This window comes from Bos javanicus, chromosome 2, assembly GCF_032452875.1.
Source record: "Bos javanicus breed banteng chromosome 2, ARS-OSU_banteng_1.0, whole genome shotgun sequence".
In the NCBI taxonomy this organism is placed as follows: domain Eukaryota; kingdom Metazoa; phylum Chordata; class Mammalia; order Artiodactyla; family Bovidae; genus Bos; species Bos javanicus.
Genome location: NC_083869.1, coordinates 47,769,723 through 47,784,988, shown reverse-complemented (window position 1 = coordinate 47,784,988; position 15,266 = coordinate 47,769,723). Strand labels below are relative to the sequence as shown.

Below are 15,266 nucleotides of genomic sequence, written 5' to 3'. Positions count from 1 at the left end.
AGCAAAGGACATCAAAATGGCTTGCTACACTTACCAATTTATTCCATTTTTAAAAGTGTGCAGCTTCTCAGTTTTTCATTATTAAATATAGTGTTTACGTATTTATATGTGTTTCAGGCTACCTTATTGGAATTTTGAAGACATGAAAACATCAGATGAACCAACTTGCAACATCTTGGATTCAGATTGGAAGATGAAGAGAAACTTTAAAGAATGTGGCCTATAAAGGCGGGTAGTACCTGAAAATATTAACTGACTCACACTATAAAAATGAGACCAGTTTCTAAACAATAGAGGTTGTTTTAGTCCAACATGAAGGTTCAAGACAAAATGTTGAACTAAAAACTTACACTCCTCCCCTCTCCCACTTCAGACAGGTACCAGCATTGCTGAATATGATTTTCGTTAGTCAGAAGCACTTGTTTTTACCCATGTAGACCATCCTTAGGAATTAAATATTGGTTATTTAATGTAGATTATAATGGGAAACTGATTTTTTCTACAATGGCAGATTTCAAGGACTTGGTTCCAAACTGAGCCGAAGCTTCCCAATGCATTTTGTACAGTCTGGGGAAAACTGTGCTGCATTGGCCATTTTTGAAGGCCACGATGCCCTGTAATACAAGGACATCATCTTATTGCTGATATCTTTGGGGAGTCCTAAGCAGACACAGAAAATGAATGGAGGCAAGGAGTGTGACGGAGGGGACAAGGATGGAGGTCTTCCAGCTATACAAGTTCCTGTGGGTTGGCAGCGTCGTGTGGATCAAAATGGAGTGCTTTACATCAGGTGAGCCCTTCCTATTCCCTGCATTATCTCCAAGTTTGTAGCCACCAAATAAAGAAGGTACAGCCTGTTCCTCTGAGAACGTAAAATATTGTGACTGGTAGCACCTCAAGTCAATTTGAATAAATGATCTTTGTGCTGGAAATATTGTGTTTTTATTTATATTATTTTGCAATATAAAACCTGCCTTAGGTTACAAGAGAGGATTTTTATGCATTATTTGTGTTTATATAAAGTGTCGCCCTGCTTATCTCTCTAACAAGGATAAAGAAAAAGATGAAGATTTCTAAAAGAAACCCATGAGCGTCATTACCACATTCGCAGGAGAATGTAAAATACTGAAAATAGACCCGATGTCTCCTGACAATATTATTGTCCTTCATAGTGCTTCCGCTGGCTACTCTGATGTAAGGTTGTGTTTTTCTCTATAGGCAGTTTCAATTACCAGTTTCTTAATGCCTGATATTAACTAAAAATAATTTACCTGTTTTTTCTGTGCAGTTTTTAATCTATTCCCTGCATATAATAATAAAAAAGAAAAAGTCATGATGGAGTCATCTCACAAGTAAAAATCATACAGATTACATGTAAATACCTGTTATTTTAAATTTTGATGGTCTTTGTTATGTTGAGCAAGTTGAATGAAATAACTGTTCGCAAGAACTTTTAGTCTTACTATTAAATAATTGGCACCTAAGTTCCTTACTTTGTAGTTTATTGGTAAATATGTGAGTAGGATACCATAAATCTTTCTCTGTGATGTAATTTTTTAAAAAGCTATGATGAAGAGAACTTTTTAAAAGATATCACATTGCATCATTAGATTAATTATGTTGCTTTCAGTTCATCATTATTACTTTTATTTGTATCTCAGCTTCAGTGAAATTCTTGTTTGTGCAAAGCTGTATTTATATAAATGAGGAATTTCACATGATACATACTCAGACAATTTTGTACTATAACATCTCAGAAGTCAGTTCAGATCCTGTCCTGGATTTGTTTGTTTGGTAGAAGTTATTTCTTGAGGTAAACTTAATGACCAACTGAAATTCTTTTGAACATCTTTTTTAATTTCTGTAATATTTAGGAGGTGCTCTGTATTAATTGAAGTGAAGGGATAAGAAAGCAGGGAACGTGGAGCTCACCCCATTAAAGATTAGATGGATGAGGACACGAGGGATAACTTTCCCAAAGTGTTTCTATTGCCAATCCTGTTACCAAACTTCCAGGAATACTTTATCAGTGTAATGTAGCAAGACACCGGTGTTGTGTTCCTGTTTACAGTTGTTCTAGTCTGTAAGGAGCAAGTGTTATATATTTACAACTAAGAGCAGTTAACTCCAAAAATCTTGATAATTTCAGTTTATTTGTTTTGTTTTGTTTTGTTTCTTCTTTCTCCGTGTGAAAGATAAATCAGCTTTTTAGGTTGCTGAGAGTTAAGGCAAATTCAGTCTGGAAGTCTGTCAGTTGTCTTGCTCATGACATCCCAAGTCTGAGTAGACTTTACTGTTAGTATGAGTTCGTTTTAATTCTCCCAACCCAAATCTGCACACTAGGGATTATTTTGGAAACTAACTTTGCCAGATAAGCTAAAACACCTTCAGATAAATTAAACCCAGCATAGGTTTGCTTCATGTGTATGTGTAACTGGTTAACTTACCACTTGAACGTATATAAGAGGCTAGCCCTCCTTCTATAGCTTCCTTTGCAATGTGTAGTTTGCTTATAATTTTTAGTTTAGTTTCCAGCTGTTCCTGCCTCAGGGTGGCATTGAGGCTGCACATTAAATTTCCCACCTGCTTCCAATCTTCTAAGCTTTATCTATGCCGTAAGACTTCTAACTATTTTTATGTTAATTATTACTCCCAGAAGTTAATTAAAGAGCTGCAACTGAAGGAAAGAGCCCAACTGACTGATTGAGAGGAAGTGTTTCTAAAGTGTCTGGAGTACTCTAATATTATAGAATTCAGGAATTCTTGTATTCAAGTTTAATTTACAATCAAATCCTTTAGGATTCATTCATAGACTTTCTTTAACCGTAACACATGAGACAGTTTCTTTTCACAATATTCTGGAATTCTTCACATAATAACTAGTGATTTTGTTTTATCAAAGCTACCAGACCTCCAAAACACCTTGCTGGCCCTCCCATTGGGTAGAACTCCAATCTGTAATATGGGAATTCTTATTCTTTGCATATCATCTGGAAAAAAGTGTTAGCCCAAATAAATGAATGAGTTAACAAAGTTGAGGATTTTAATTGTGATTTTTCTACATGCCTAAGGCAACCCAGTCCAGTGTTCTTGCCTGGAGAATCCCAGGGATGGAGGAGCCTGGTGGGCTGCCGTCTCTGGGGTCACAGAGAGTCGGACACGACTGAAGTGACTTAGCAACAGCAGCAAGTCACAATTATATGGTTGTCCGTAAATAAAATATGAATTGCATTCTAAAGCAGGTTTATTTATAGGCACCAAACTACTACCTGTATTTTTGTAGAAGCAGAATAGTCTACACCTAGTAGTGTAAAAGGTCTGTAAAAAGCAGTGTAAAAGATTGACTGGAAAAGGTCAATCCTCATCCCAATTTCCAAGAAGGGTAGTACCAAAGAATGTGCTAACCATCAGACAATCGCACTTATCTCCCATGCTAGTAAGGTCGTGCTTAAAATCTTGCAAGCTCGGCTTCAGCAAACCAAGAACTTCCAGATGTCCAAGCTGGGTTTAGAAAAGAAAGAAGAACTAGAAATCAAATTGCCAACATTCGTTGGATTATAGAGAAAGCAAGAGAATTTCAGAAAAACCTCTATCTCTGTTTCATTGACTACCGTAAAGCCTTTGACTGTGTGGATCATGGCAAACTGTGGAAAGCTCTTACAGAGATGGGAATACTAGACCATCTTACCTATCTCCTGAGAAACCTGTTTACGGGTCAAGAAGCAACAGTTAGAACCCTGTATGGAACAACTGATTGGTTCAAGATCAAGAAAGGAGTAGGACAGGACTGTCTGCTGTCACCCTGTTTGTTTAACCTATATGCTGAGCACATGATGAGAAATGCCAGGCTGGATGAGTCACAAGCCAGAATCAAGATAGGCAAGAGAAATATCAGCAACCTCAGATATGCCAATGATACCACTCTAATGGCAGAAAGCAAAGAAAAACTAAAGAGCCTCTTGATGAGGGTGAAGGAGGACAGTGAAAGAGCCAGCTTAAGACTAAATACTAAAAAAAAACTAAGATCATGGCATCTGCCACCATTACTTCATGGCAAATAGAAAGGGGAAAGGTGGAAGTAGTAACAGATTTCCTCTTCTTGGGGTTCAAAACCACTGCGAATGGTGACTTCAGCCATGAAATCAGAAGTTCATTGATTGCTTCTTGGCAGCAGAGTGATGACAGACTTAGACAGTGTGCTGAAAAGCAGAAACATTACTCTGCAGACAAAGATCTGTATAGTCAAGGCTATGGTTTTCCCAGTGGTCACATATGGTTGTGAGAGCTGGACCGTGAAGAAGGCAGAATGCCAAAAAATTGATGCCTTCGAACTGTGTTGCTTGAGAAGATTCCTGAAAGTCCCTTGGACAGCAAGGAGATCAAATCTGTTAGTCTTAAGAGAGATCAACCCTGAATATTCACTGGAAGAACTGATAGTGACACTGAAGCTCCAGTATTTTGGTCATCTAATGAGAACAGACTACTCATTGGAAAAGTCCCTGATGCTGGGAAAGATTGAGGGCAGAAGGAGAAGAGAGTGTCAGAGGCTGAGACGGCTGGACGTCATCACTGATGCAATGAACATGAATTTGGGCAAACTCTAGGAGATGGTGAGGGACAGAGAGGCCTGGCATGCTGTAGACCATGGGGTCTCAAAGAGTCAGACATGACTAGGCGACTGAACAGTGACAAGTAGTGTAATGCTCTGTTTACAAAATGGAAAGTATTGTTTCTGGAAATTTTATCAGAAGGCATTAAGTGAAAGTTTTGGTAAATAGTCATAAATAAAAGATATTCTTGAGTGAAAAGTATATAATAATTTCAAAACATAATATGTATGCAGGTTGTAAGATCAATACGTTAATAATGAAAGTCCTAAGATAAAAATTGCCCATTTTAAACTAATCCTCATGTAAATAAACATTAAAGACTTAACCTGTCATCTGAATTAGTACCTAATGTATAGACTTAAATTTGATCAGTAATCACGTAATACTGACTTCTGTCACCCAAAGAATAGTAACATTGAGAGCACTACCCAGTCACCAGCTGTAAGGCCTGCAAGGCACTTTTCTGCCACCTAAAACTGTTTCCTCGAGATCCCCATCCTCATCAGTCCACCGTGGCTCTTCACTAGAATTTGAGCTTGGCAACATTCTGATCTGTATTCAAAGAAACACATGAATGAGAAAGAAACAAGAGAGACTTGTTTTTACAGAGGGACAACTTGGTCCTAGAGCTGCAAGATTAAAGGAAAGAACTTGTTAGCCCAAACTTTCATAGACTTAGTGACTTTCTGGTTTGACCTCCAACACATTCCTAAATTTCAGTTTTTCTCCAACAGCTTTCAAAATAGATCTTCTGGTTCAAAATGATAATGATTACTTTCATGTAGTTTTCTTGTTCCTTCTTACCTACACTTTTTTAAGAATATCATTTTTCTCATCCTTACTCTGCTCTCGGTTGTCAAAGTACTTTTGTTTTTCTATGAAGATCTGTATTTTTCTGAGAAATATTTTGGTTCAAAAGAAAGAGCAATAGTGTTAAAGGCTATAATTTAGTAGCTAACATAATATTGACAAAGAAAATGCTTTTCCTTAGTAGGAAAATATTATCCTGTGAAGGACAGTGAGACTATAAATTATGCCTTTTTTTCATGTAATATGTGCAGTCAGAATTATTTCCTGATGTTTTTTTAAACTATTTTTACAGTCCCAGTGGGTCTTTGTTATCTTGCTTGGAGCAGGTTAAAACATACCTGCTTACTGACGGAACATGCAAGTGTGGCTTGGAATGTCCTCTTATTCTTCCCAAGGTAACCATTTCGCAATAGATGTATCAGCAATTTTTTATTTTTTAGGTGTTTCATATATTTGCTTTTCTCATTTGGCATTTCATTTTTATATTACTTCTCCAATCATATATGCATTTTAAAGTCTTAAGTTAGATACCTTTTGCATGCATTTTGGAATACGTAAAAATTGTGGAAAATAGTTCAAGTCCAAGAGTCATTTTCAAAGGTGACAAACCTATATTCCTATTAAATATTTCATCAAAATCTCTTTTGCAAAAAAAAAAACACCTGTTTTGAACCTTTTTCTTAGAGCTATACCCATGCTCACTCTTTAATAGTGCAGTATTTTCTTTCCTTACTGCTCAGTCTGCAATGTTATATTTAGCACTGGTGTTGATAAATCTGCCACAAATATTTCTAAAATCACAAAGCTGAACCTTTCTAGCCAAAAGTGAAACTGTTTTACTCTTTTGCAAGGTAAAAAGCAAAATCATTTTAAATGATTAAAAATATATACTATAGACACAGGTCATTATTCTCTGAATACCTACAATAGAGCTAATCTCAGAACTAAAGATCAATACACAACTTTTTCTTTTTTATTTGTGTCACCTCTTTCAAGAAAAAGCACTTGAAACAGCTTATATGTATATATACAATAAATATTTTTTAAATAGAGTAGTAGATTTTTTTTAATCAGTAAAAAGGTAATATTAATATAGCAATAAAATAAAGCCAAAGAAAAAATTAGCATGTAGCAATGTCAGATTTTAGGGGTTTTAACTGTATTTTATATGTTTTTTGTACTATTGTAACAGCAGGAAGTACCTAAAATTGGGAACATTATCAGATACTATACTTTTCCGTGTATTTATCTTGGCTGTCATAGAATTAGAATAATTTTCATTATTTTCCCTGCCACTAAAAACCGTAAGTTCAGCAGAAGGTATTTATTACATTATATATAAAGTTGCTTTTCTTAAATTTAAAAACTTGAGAGAGTTTTCTTCAGATATATGGGTTAATCTATGCAGAACTTTTTTTTTTAAACAAGGGGATCTTTTTACTTAATATTTTTGCAGACATATTTTAAACAAAGGCTGTGCTTTTTCCAGGTGTTTAATTTTGATCCTGGAGCTGCTGTGAAACAAAGAACTGCAGAAGATGTTAAAGCAGATGAAGATGTCACAAAGCTATGCATACATAAAAGAAAAATCATTGCAGTGGCCACACTTCATAAAAGCATGGAAACCCCACACCCTTCTCTGGTGCTCACCAGTCCCGGAGGAGGAACAAGTATGTAATATGGTGAAGGGTTTAGGAATTTTCCTCCCCCACTCCTCTAGTAACTCCTGGAGAAGGAGTCACTAGAAACCACCTTGCCAAGCATTTTCTGAGTCCACTTTTCAACCACACACAATGCATTTAAAATTATGTATGTTTTATCTTTTCACTACAATTGATAATTAGTTCTGAAAAATTCCCATGAAGTTGTCTCCCAAAATTCCCTATCCAAGTCATTTAGTTAAATGAGCAGAATAAACACCAAATAGCACCTACAAATACTATGAAGGTACATAGAGCTGAGCTAACAAAAGAGAAAGGGTCATTGGTTTTTAGGAAACAAATGTAGCCTTTTTCCTAGGGCTGAATTGGAGTATGTAGTATCAGTCCACAAATACAGCTAGCAATGTTGTCAAGAACTAGCAGTATTATGCTTTGAGTCATTTAATAGCTGTATATTGAATGCCTACTAACAGAAATCACCTTACCAGGAACTTTTTACACCTCCATCCAACACATGCATGCACACATGCTTTCAGTTTTAAAAAATTTCAAAGCTGCAGAAAAATTACATAAACAATTCATTAAATACCCTAGACTTACCAATTAATATTTTGTTTCAGGAGCTACAGATAATTGTGACAGTTCACCCATAAGTATTTCAACACACATGGATGTTCTCTTACATAAACCACAGTCTAATTATCATATTCAGGAAATTTAAAACTGATATAATAGTATTATCTAATATGCAGTCTATATTCAGATTTCTCCAGTTGTCCTAATAATATTCTTACAGCTTTTTTCAACCCAATCTCTTTTTTTAATGCAGAATGCAAATATGATGCAACTATGATGTAATTAGTTGTTTTATTTCCTTAATCTACACTGGTTCCCCAGTCTTTTTAAATCTTTCATGACACTGATATTTTTTAAGAGTCTAGGCCAGTTTTATAGATGTTCCTCAGTTTGGATTTGCCTGATTGCTTCCTTATATTTTTATTGAAGTTAAACACAGTTTGGTAGGAATACTACATAGGCGATATTATGTCTTTATTAGGAAGCACGTAATGGCAGTTTAATCCCATATTGATGACATCAAGTTTGATTGCTTGGTTAAAGTTATGTCCATTACTGAGGTACATTTTCCCTTTATGATTCACATGTAATTTGTGGAATTATACTTTGAGGCTGAGGAACTTTTCTTCGTAAGGGCTAGAATATGAACTCCAAAATATTACAGTTAACACTTGAATAGTAATTCTGGATAAAATATGGCCGAACACCAAAGCATTTGTTTGTGAAAGATAAGTAACATTGCTCTGCATAGTTAAAAAAAATAGGGATGAGGAGTGTAACCTGCAGTGATCAGAAAGCTTTATTGTAGAACTCAGATTTGAACCAGCCCTGGGAAATAGTAGGATTTAGACATATAAGGAAAATAAAATTCTTGTCCAGAACAACTATGGAATAGTTAAGGAATGAGGTGGAGACTAATGTGACACAAGTAGAAAATTAAACCTGCATAAGTAAATTGGGGCCAAATTACTGATAGCTTTAGATACAAAGAGAAGCAGTTGTGATACCATACAGGTCACTCCTAGAATTCTGTGAAGAAGGCAGGGAGAGACAAGTTTGACAATTATTAGCAGACAGCTCCTCTTCAGTAACCCTATTACCTTTAAACTAACCTTTAAATTTTAACAGGAATGATCAGAAAAATTGCTCCACTAAGGTATGTAAGAAAAAAATACTTTAGTGAATTGTTATTTCTTTTAACGAGCTACATTTTTTTAATTATAAGGTATTGCAACAATTTAAAAACATTTAATAGTAATAAGCTATTTAAAATTAACCACTGTCCTGCCACCTTGATGTAAGTGTTTTCATTTTCACGATGTACCTTGCACATGTGTTTGCACGTACTCATATATTTACTGCTGTTCTCACTTCACATCATAGCAGTTTCAGCCCTGCCTACAGAGTCTGCCTTGTTGCCTTTTTAATGACTGAAGCAGAATCTTGATCTAGGTCCTTTGTCATATTCTATACATTCTAGTTTCATTAATGAAATTAAAGATAAATATTTAATTAAATTAGTATAGGCATATAAGGTATATCTCCATCTCCTTTTAAAACTATATACTTGATTGGATTAATTTCTACTCTTTTACCAGCTTCAGACATAGCATTTATTTCAATTTTTTAATTTTAAACTATATTAAAAGGTTAGGATTTAAATACTTAAGGATTAAGAAGGCTCAGTAGTTTTCACCTCTCTTTGTTTTACGTGCGTAAAACATGTAACTTATCTCTTTTAAAAAGTCTATTTGATATACAGGAAAGCACTCGTTGAGTGCCCAACATTTACATTTCCCAACTCTTGTAATACTTGAATTCCTTACTGCCACATAACAGCAGCATGGCTTTTACTTATTTAGTATCCCTGTTATTTTTTAAATGGTAACTATTTTTCCCCAGTAGGGAAGAAATCCTTTCTAAACATCAGCTCCTTTCTAAATTCTGCTGAACATAAAAATGCCAATGTCTATATTTCTTATCATTGAACTATAGATGGCTATATAAATAAACAAGAAAAGACACAATTTGGTGGTTTTATTACTGAAGAGGACAGTCAGTCCTGTAATGATGTTAGTGATATTAATAGACAACTCTGTTCGCACTGAATGCCATGTAAGCCCCAAACATTTTCATGTGTTATTGCCTTGATTACGAACTTTAAAACTTTATTTAACAAAAAAAATGATTTCAGTTGAATTTATCTACTGCAATTCTCTTATATGATTTTTTCTCTTAATTTTCACATATTGTCCAGAAATCACTCTATCAAAGAATCTCTACCATGCCAGAAACAAAAAGTCCACACCTCCCAAGAAAAATATATATGTTCACTCTATTCTTTTACTTCTTAATTGTAACCTATCAAGACTTCTGTTTATCCAGGTTGAAAACTACTGTCTCAGAAATTGTTACATTATGATTCAACCTGCATAGTACCCAGCAGGTAGAAGTATATTTATCTAAAATGTGTAATTATCCATTCAAGTAAATACACCTCTGATTGCAAATGAATCTGAGAGTATACTTGCTGATATGCTGTAGGTCTCAGAATTGGGATGGCCAGTATATAATGCGAACAGTACCACTCCCATGTCCTGTGCCCTTAATAGAATCATTGGCATTTTCTCATGCAGCCCAGCTAGAGCTCAGCATCCTTTTCAGCACAGTTCTGTAAGCAGCCACCACCAGTTGATGAGAATTGGCATATGAAGCTAATTTTATTTGCCACCCCTGTTTTAGAAGTCACAACTTTATAAAATAGTTAAACATCTTTAGGGACTAAAAAAACTTAAAACTAGAATTCTGACATGATTGAATGAAAAATCTGTGTGATGAACCAGCCTGCTTTTGTTGCCTGTATTCTGTCTGATCTCCGAAAGAACTGAAGGGATTCCAAAAAACCAGCAAGGGAGCAATGCACTCTAAAAAGAGAATACTCAGTTGGAACCCAATACTGAAGATGGTCGCACTCTGACTAAATTTTGCATAAGAGTTCTATCCTAATAAAAGAATTGCAATCTTTTACCAAAGTTGGTTGATGAAGGCTGTTTTTACAGCAATGACTGATTAAGGGTAAAGTAATTGAAGTGTGGCAGTATTACCAACTTGATGTGAAGTTAGCATGATTGTTTAACTTCACTGTATTTACTGTTGTTACCACTCCCTTTATAAAAGATTGAGAATCCTGTTTACTTAATTCACAAAAATTAAGACTCTTTTACTGTCACAGTGAAAATGTTGGGATAAGAAAGAGTTTTTGTAGCTGTCTTGTGGAGGTTTATAGAAACATTTATAAGGTAAAAAATTTTCTGGTGAAAATGGCAGTTCATTTAAATCATCCAAAAAATAGTATGCCAGACAGATTACAATTTTCTCTTGTAACTGTATTCTTAAAAAAATTCAAATCCAAATGATAATAACACTATCATTTCCATCTGGGCTGTCAATCTTGATTTTACATATGATAAACATTATTAGAATGAGTAATGTCTGTATGTACAGATTCAGAGCCCCATCCTTTCTCAACAGATAGGAGGTAAACAAGCATAATGAGCAGTTATTGAGAACCTTTGGTCAACTAAGGAAGAATAATGTGCATTTTTTTCAGATAAAATTTATTGTAGAATACAAACCTTTTTTTTATTGCAGAGTCACAGTTTCTATTTGCAAATTTCTTTTTCCAGATGCCCTTCCTTTCTCATTTTCTCCTTTCCTTCCCTTCCTCCATTTTCACACAAAAGGATTGAGACTACTAACAGATTTTTTTTCTCTCTCTCTTTCACATCAGATGCAACTCCAGTAGTACCTTCACGGGCAGCAACTCCAAGATCTGTAAGAAATAAGTCACATGAAGGAATTACAAATTCTGTAATGCCTGAATGTAAGAATCCTTTCAAGTTAATGATTGGATCATCAAACACCATGGGAAGACTATATGTACAAGAACTGCCTGGAAGCCAGCAACAGGAACCCCACCCTGTCTACCCCCGGCAGAGATTGGGCAGCAATGAGCATGGACAGAAGTCTCCATTCCGTGGCAGCCATGGAGGCCTGCCCAGCCCCGCGTCGTCAGGTTCCCAGATATATGGAGACGGCTCGATCTCGCCAAGGACTGACCCACTCGGAAGCCCTGATGTCTTCACAAGAAATAATCCTGGTTTTCACGGAGCTCCCAATTCTAGTCCTATTCACCTGAATAGGACTCCTCTTTCTCCACCTTCAGTAATGCTACATGGTTCTCCTGTACAGTCATCCTGTGCAATGGCTGGAAGGACTAATATACCTCTTTCCCCAACCTTGACTACAAAGAGTCCAGTAATGAAAAAACCAATGTGTAATTTTTCAACTAATATGGAAATACCACGAGCAATGTTCCACCACAAACCACCCCAAGGCCCACCTCCCCCTCCTCCACCTTCTTGTGCTCTTCAGAAAAAGCCATTAACATCTGAGAAAGATCCACTTGGCATTCTTGACCCTATTCCTAGTAAACCGGTGAATCAGAACCCTGTTATCATTAATCCAACTAGTTTCCATTCAAATGTCCACTCTCAGGTACCTGTGATGAATGTAAGCATGCCTCCTGCTGTTGTTCCTTTGCCAAGTAATCTCCCTTTGCCAACCGTAAAACCTGGTCATATGAATCATGGGAGTCATGTACAAAGAGTTCAGCATTCAGCTTCAACCTCCCTGTCCCCTTCTCCAGTGACATCCCCAGTGCACATGATGGGGACTGGAATTGGAAGGATTGAGGCATCGCCCCAAAGATCACGCTCATCTTCCACATCATCAGATCACGGAAATTTCATGATGCCACCTCTAGGACCCCAGGCCAATTGCAGTGGTATTAAGGTTCCACCCAGGTCACCAAGGTCAACAATAGGGTCCCCAAGGCCATCAATGCCATCAAGCCCTTCTACCAAGTCCGATGGACATCATCAGTACAAGGATATCCCTAACCCATTAATTGCTGGAATGAGTAATGTACTAAATCCCCCAAGCAGTGCAGCTTTTCCTACTGCATCTGCCGGAAGTGGTTCTGTAAAGAGTCAGCCTGGTTTGCTGGGAATGCCTTTAAATCAGATCTTGAACCAGCACAATGCTGCCTCCTTTCCAGCAAGTAGTTTACTCTCAGCAGCAGCCAAAGCACAGCTAGCAAATCAAAACAAACTTGCTGGTAACAACAGTAGCAGCAGTAGCAATTCTGGAGCTGTTGCTGGCAGTGGCAACACTGAAGGACATAGCACTTTAAACACCATGTTCCCTCCTACTGCCAACATGCTTCTCCCGTCAGGTGAAGGGCAAAGTGGTCGAGCAGCACTAAGAGATAAGCTGATGTCTCAGCAAAAAGACTCATTGCGGAAAAGAAAACAGCCACCTACCACAGTGTTGAGTTTGCTCAGACAGTCTCAAATGGATAGTTCTGCAGTTCCTAAACCTGGACCCGACTTGCTAAGGAAGCAGGGTCAGGGGTCGTTTCCCATCAGTTCAATGTCTCAGTTACTACAGTCTATGAGTTGTCAAAGCTCTCACTTGAGTAGCAATAGTACCCCGGGTTGTGGGGGCTCAAATACTGCTTTGCCTTGCTCTGCTAACCAGCTGCATTTTACAGATCCCAGTATGAACTCCAGTGTTCTTCAGAATTCACTGACACAGAGCATACCTTTAAGAGGGGAAGCCGTGCACTGCCACAATGCAAACACTAACTTTGTTCACAGTAATAGTCCAGTCCCAAATCACCATCTTACAGGTTTAATAAATCAGATTCAGGCTAGCGGGAACTGTGGGATGCTCAGTCAGTCGGGCATGGCTTTAGGAAATTCATTACATCCCAATCCACCTCAGTCAAGAATTTCAACGTCCTCCACTCCAGTGATACCAAACAGCATTGTTAGCAGCTATAATCAAACAAGTTCTGAAGCAGGTATGGTTTTATTAGAAAAAAGTACCCAAAGGTACTAAACTTTTATACGTTTTTTTAAAATTTGTACCAAAATATTTATTATGATAAGAAATGATCCTTTCCCCGGTGTGAAATTCTCATCATTTCTTTAGTATTTATAATTTTATTTACAGAATGCTAGGGATTTGTCTCTCAGAAAAAAATAACAACCAAGAGGATTCCATGTGTTTCCGTTATTTGTTGTCAATCTGTTGTTTTGAATTTCGTTCAACTTTCAGTTGGTTCAATAACCATTGGACTCTAAACTACGAAAGAAACCATAGAAGGCAGGATTTCCTGGTTCATGAGACATGTACTTGGTCAATGCCAATATAAAAGCCGTTTCCCCTAGCTTGTGTTTGTGTTCAGGTAAATGAAGCTCACCTTGGAAGATCCAAAAAAGAGGCAAAAATAAATGGATATTTTTTTCTTCTTGCTGCTGACCAGAAATAGGTGAATGAATAGGAAGAGTTAACTAGAAGTTGTATGAAGTAGAAAGCTGTCTTCTAATGTGTTTTCTTATCCTAGTTTGCTATCCCTTATTACTATTTGTTTGAAAAAATTCAAAAATGGATATTGGCTACTTCCTTTTTTAAAAAGGTAATAATTTAAGTTTTCTAATAAAAAAGGCTTGAAAACCTGATTTCCAGAATTTTTGATCTTGAAATTATTTTGCAGTTTTCTTGTAGAACTAAACCATTATTTTTACCATTGACATTATTGTATCTCATTATCTGCTATTAATGGAGACAGATTTATTTGAAAGTAGACACAGTAGAAAGAACTATATTTTGTTCAGTAGAGTCCTCAGAAATTGCTATAAAAAAAATTTAAAGAAGCACTGTAGAGATAAATTCATGGAGACATCTGAAAATTTGACCATAAGAATATTAGAAATACCCAGAATCCAACAATAATGATTTGAGAGATTGGTGGGAAATGACAAGGTGGAAATAAAAAATGAATATAGAGACAGTATTACTCAGATATGAAAACAGTGGGCTTTTAAAACCAGATTGCTACTGGAAGTGAGAAAACTGCTGAGGCTTTTAATAGTAAGCTATTGTGTGGTTATATATAGACTGTTAGACCACCATGCTAGAAAGGCATTATGACCTACATGTCTTTGTTGTTGATAGTAAAATCAAGTGTTTTCCTTCCTGGTGTCACTACTTATACCTGCCATTCTCTACAACTTCTGTTATGTGTTATGTTTGATGTCAGTATTTAATGAAGAACTGTTCATTGACCTCTTGTGTTAAAAAGAATATAAGGTGAAAAAGATAATTGAAATGATTAGTGCCTTCTTAATAGTCTAAGAAAACTCATGAAGCTATTTTTTATGTGTTTAACAGGATACTTATTCCAAAGGGGCTTCCAGCTTCTCAGTGACTCGTATTTCTTTTTAGATAATCTCAAATAAATGAAAATTTAATCTTATGCATTTAGCAGATTAAAGTTACATAAAGTCAGTAACTATTTAAAAATACACTATATTTATTAAGCATACCTTCAATCATTTGGATGAGACATTGTTTGTCTCATTGTATTATATTTTTAAATTTTGATACCCCTTACCTCAACTTACTTTGTTTCAGGTCTAAGTTCATATTGCAAAGTGTACGTATTTTATTAATGATGTATTTTAATTTATCTATAATGGAA

The 15,266-nt window shown here is 36.1% G+C and overlaps 1 protein-coding gene across 3 annotated transcripts in view; it reads left to right on the top strand.

Moving 5' to 3' along the window:
- The window catches only part of MBD5 (methyl-CpG binding domain protein 5), a 156,811-nt gene that overhangs the window by 97,924 nt on the left and 43,621 nt on the right, over nt 1-15,266 (top strand). For all 3 annotated transcript variants that reach the window (XM_061438444.1, XM_061438454.1, XM_061438434.1), the window contains 4 exons: nt 118-790; nt 5,713-5,815; nt 6,910-7,090; nt 11,448-13,583. In XM_061438444.1, the coding sequence (XP_061294428.1) occupies nt 678-790; nt 5,713-5,815; nt 6,910-7,090; nt 11,448-13,583 (2,533 nt within the window). In that variant the 5' untranslated portion in view covers nt 118-677. The remainder of the gene's footprint in view (nt 1-117; nt 791-5,712; nt 5,816-6,909; nt 7,091-11,447; nt 13,584-15,266) is intronic.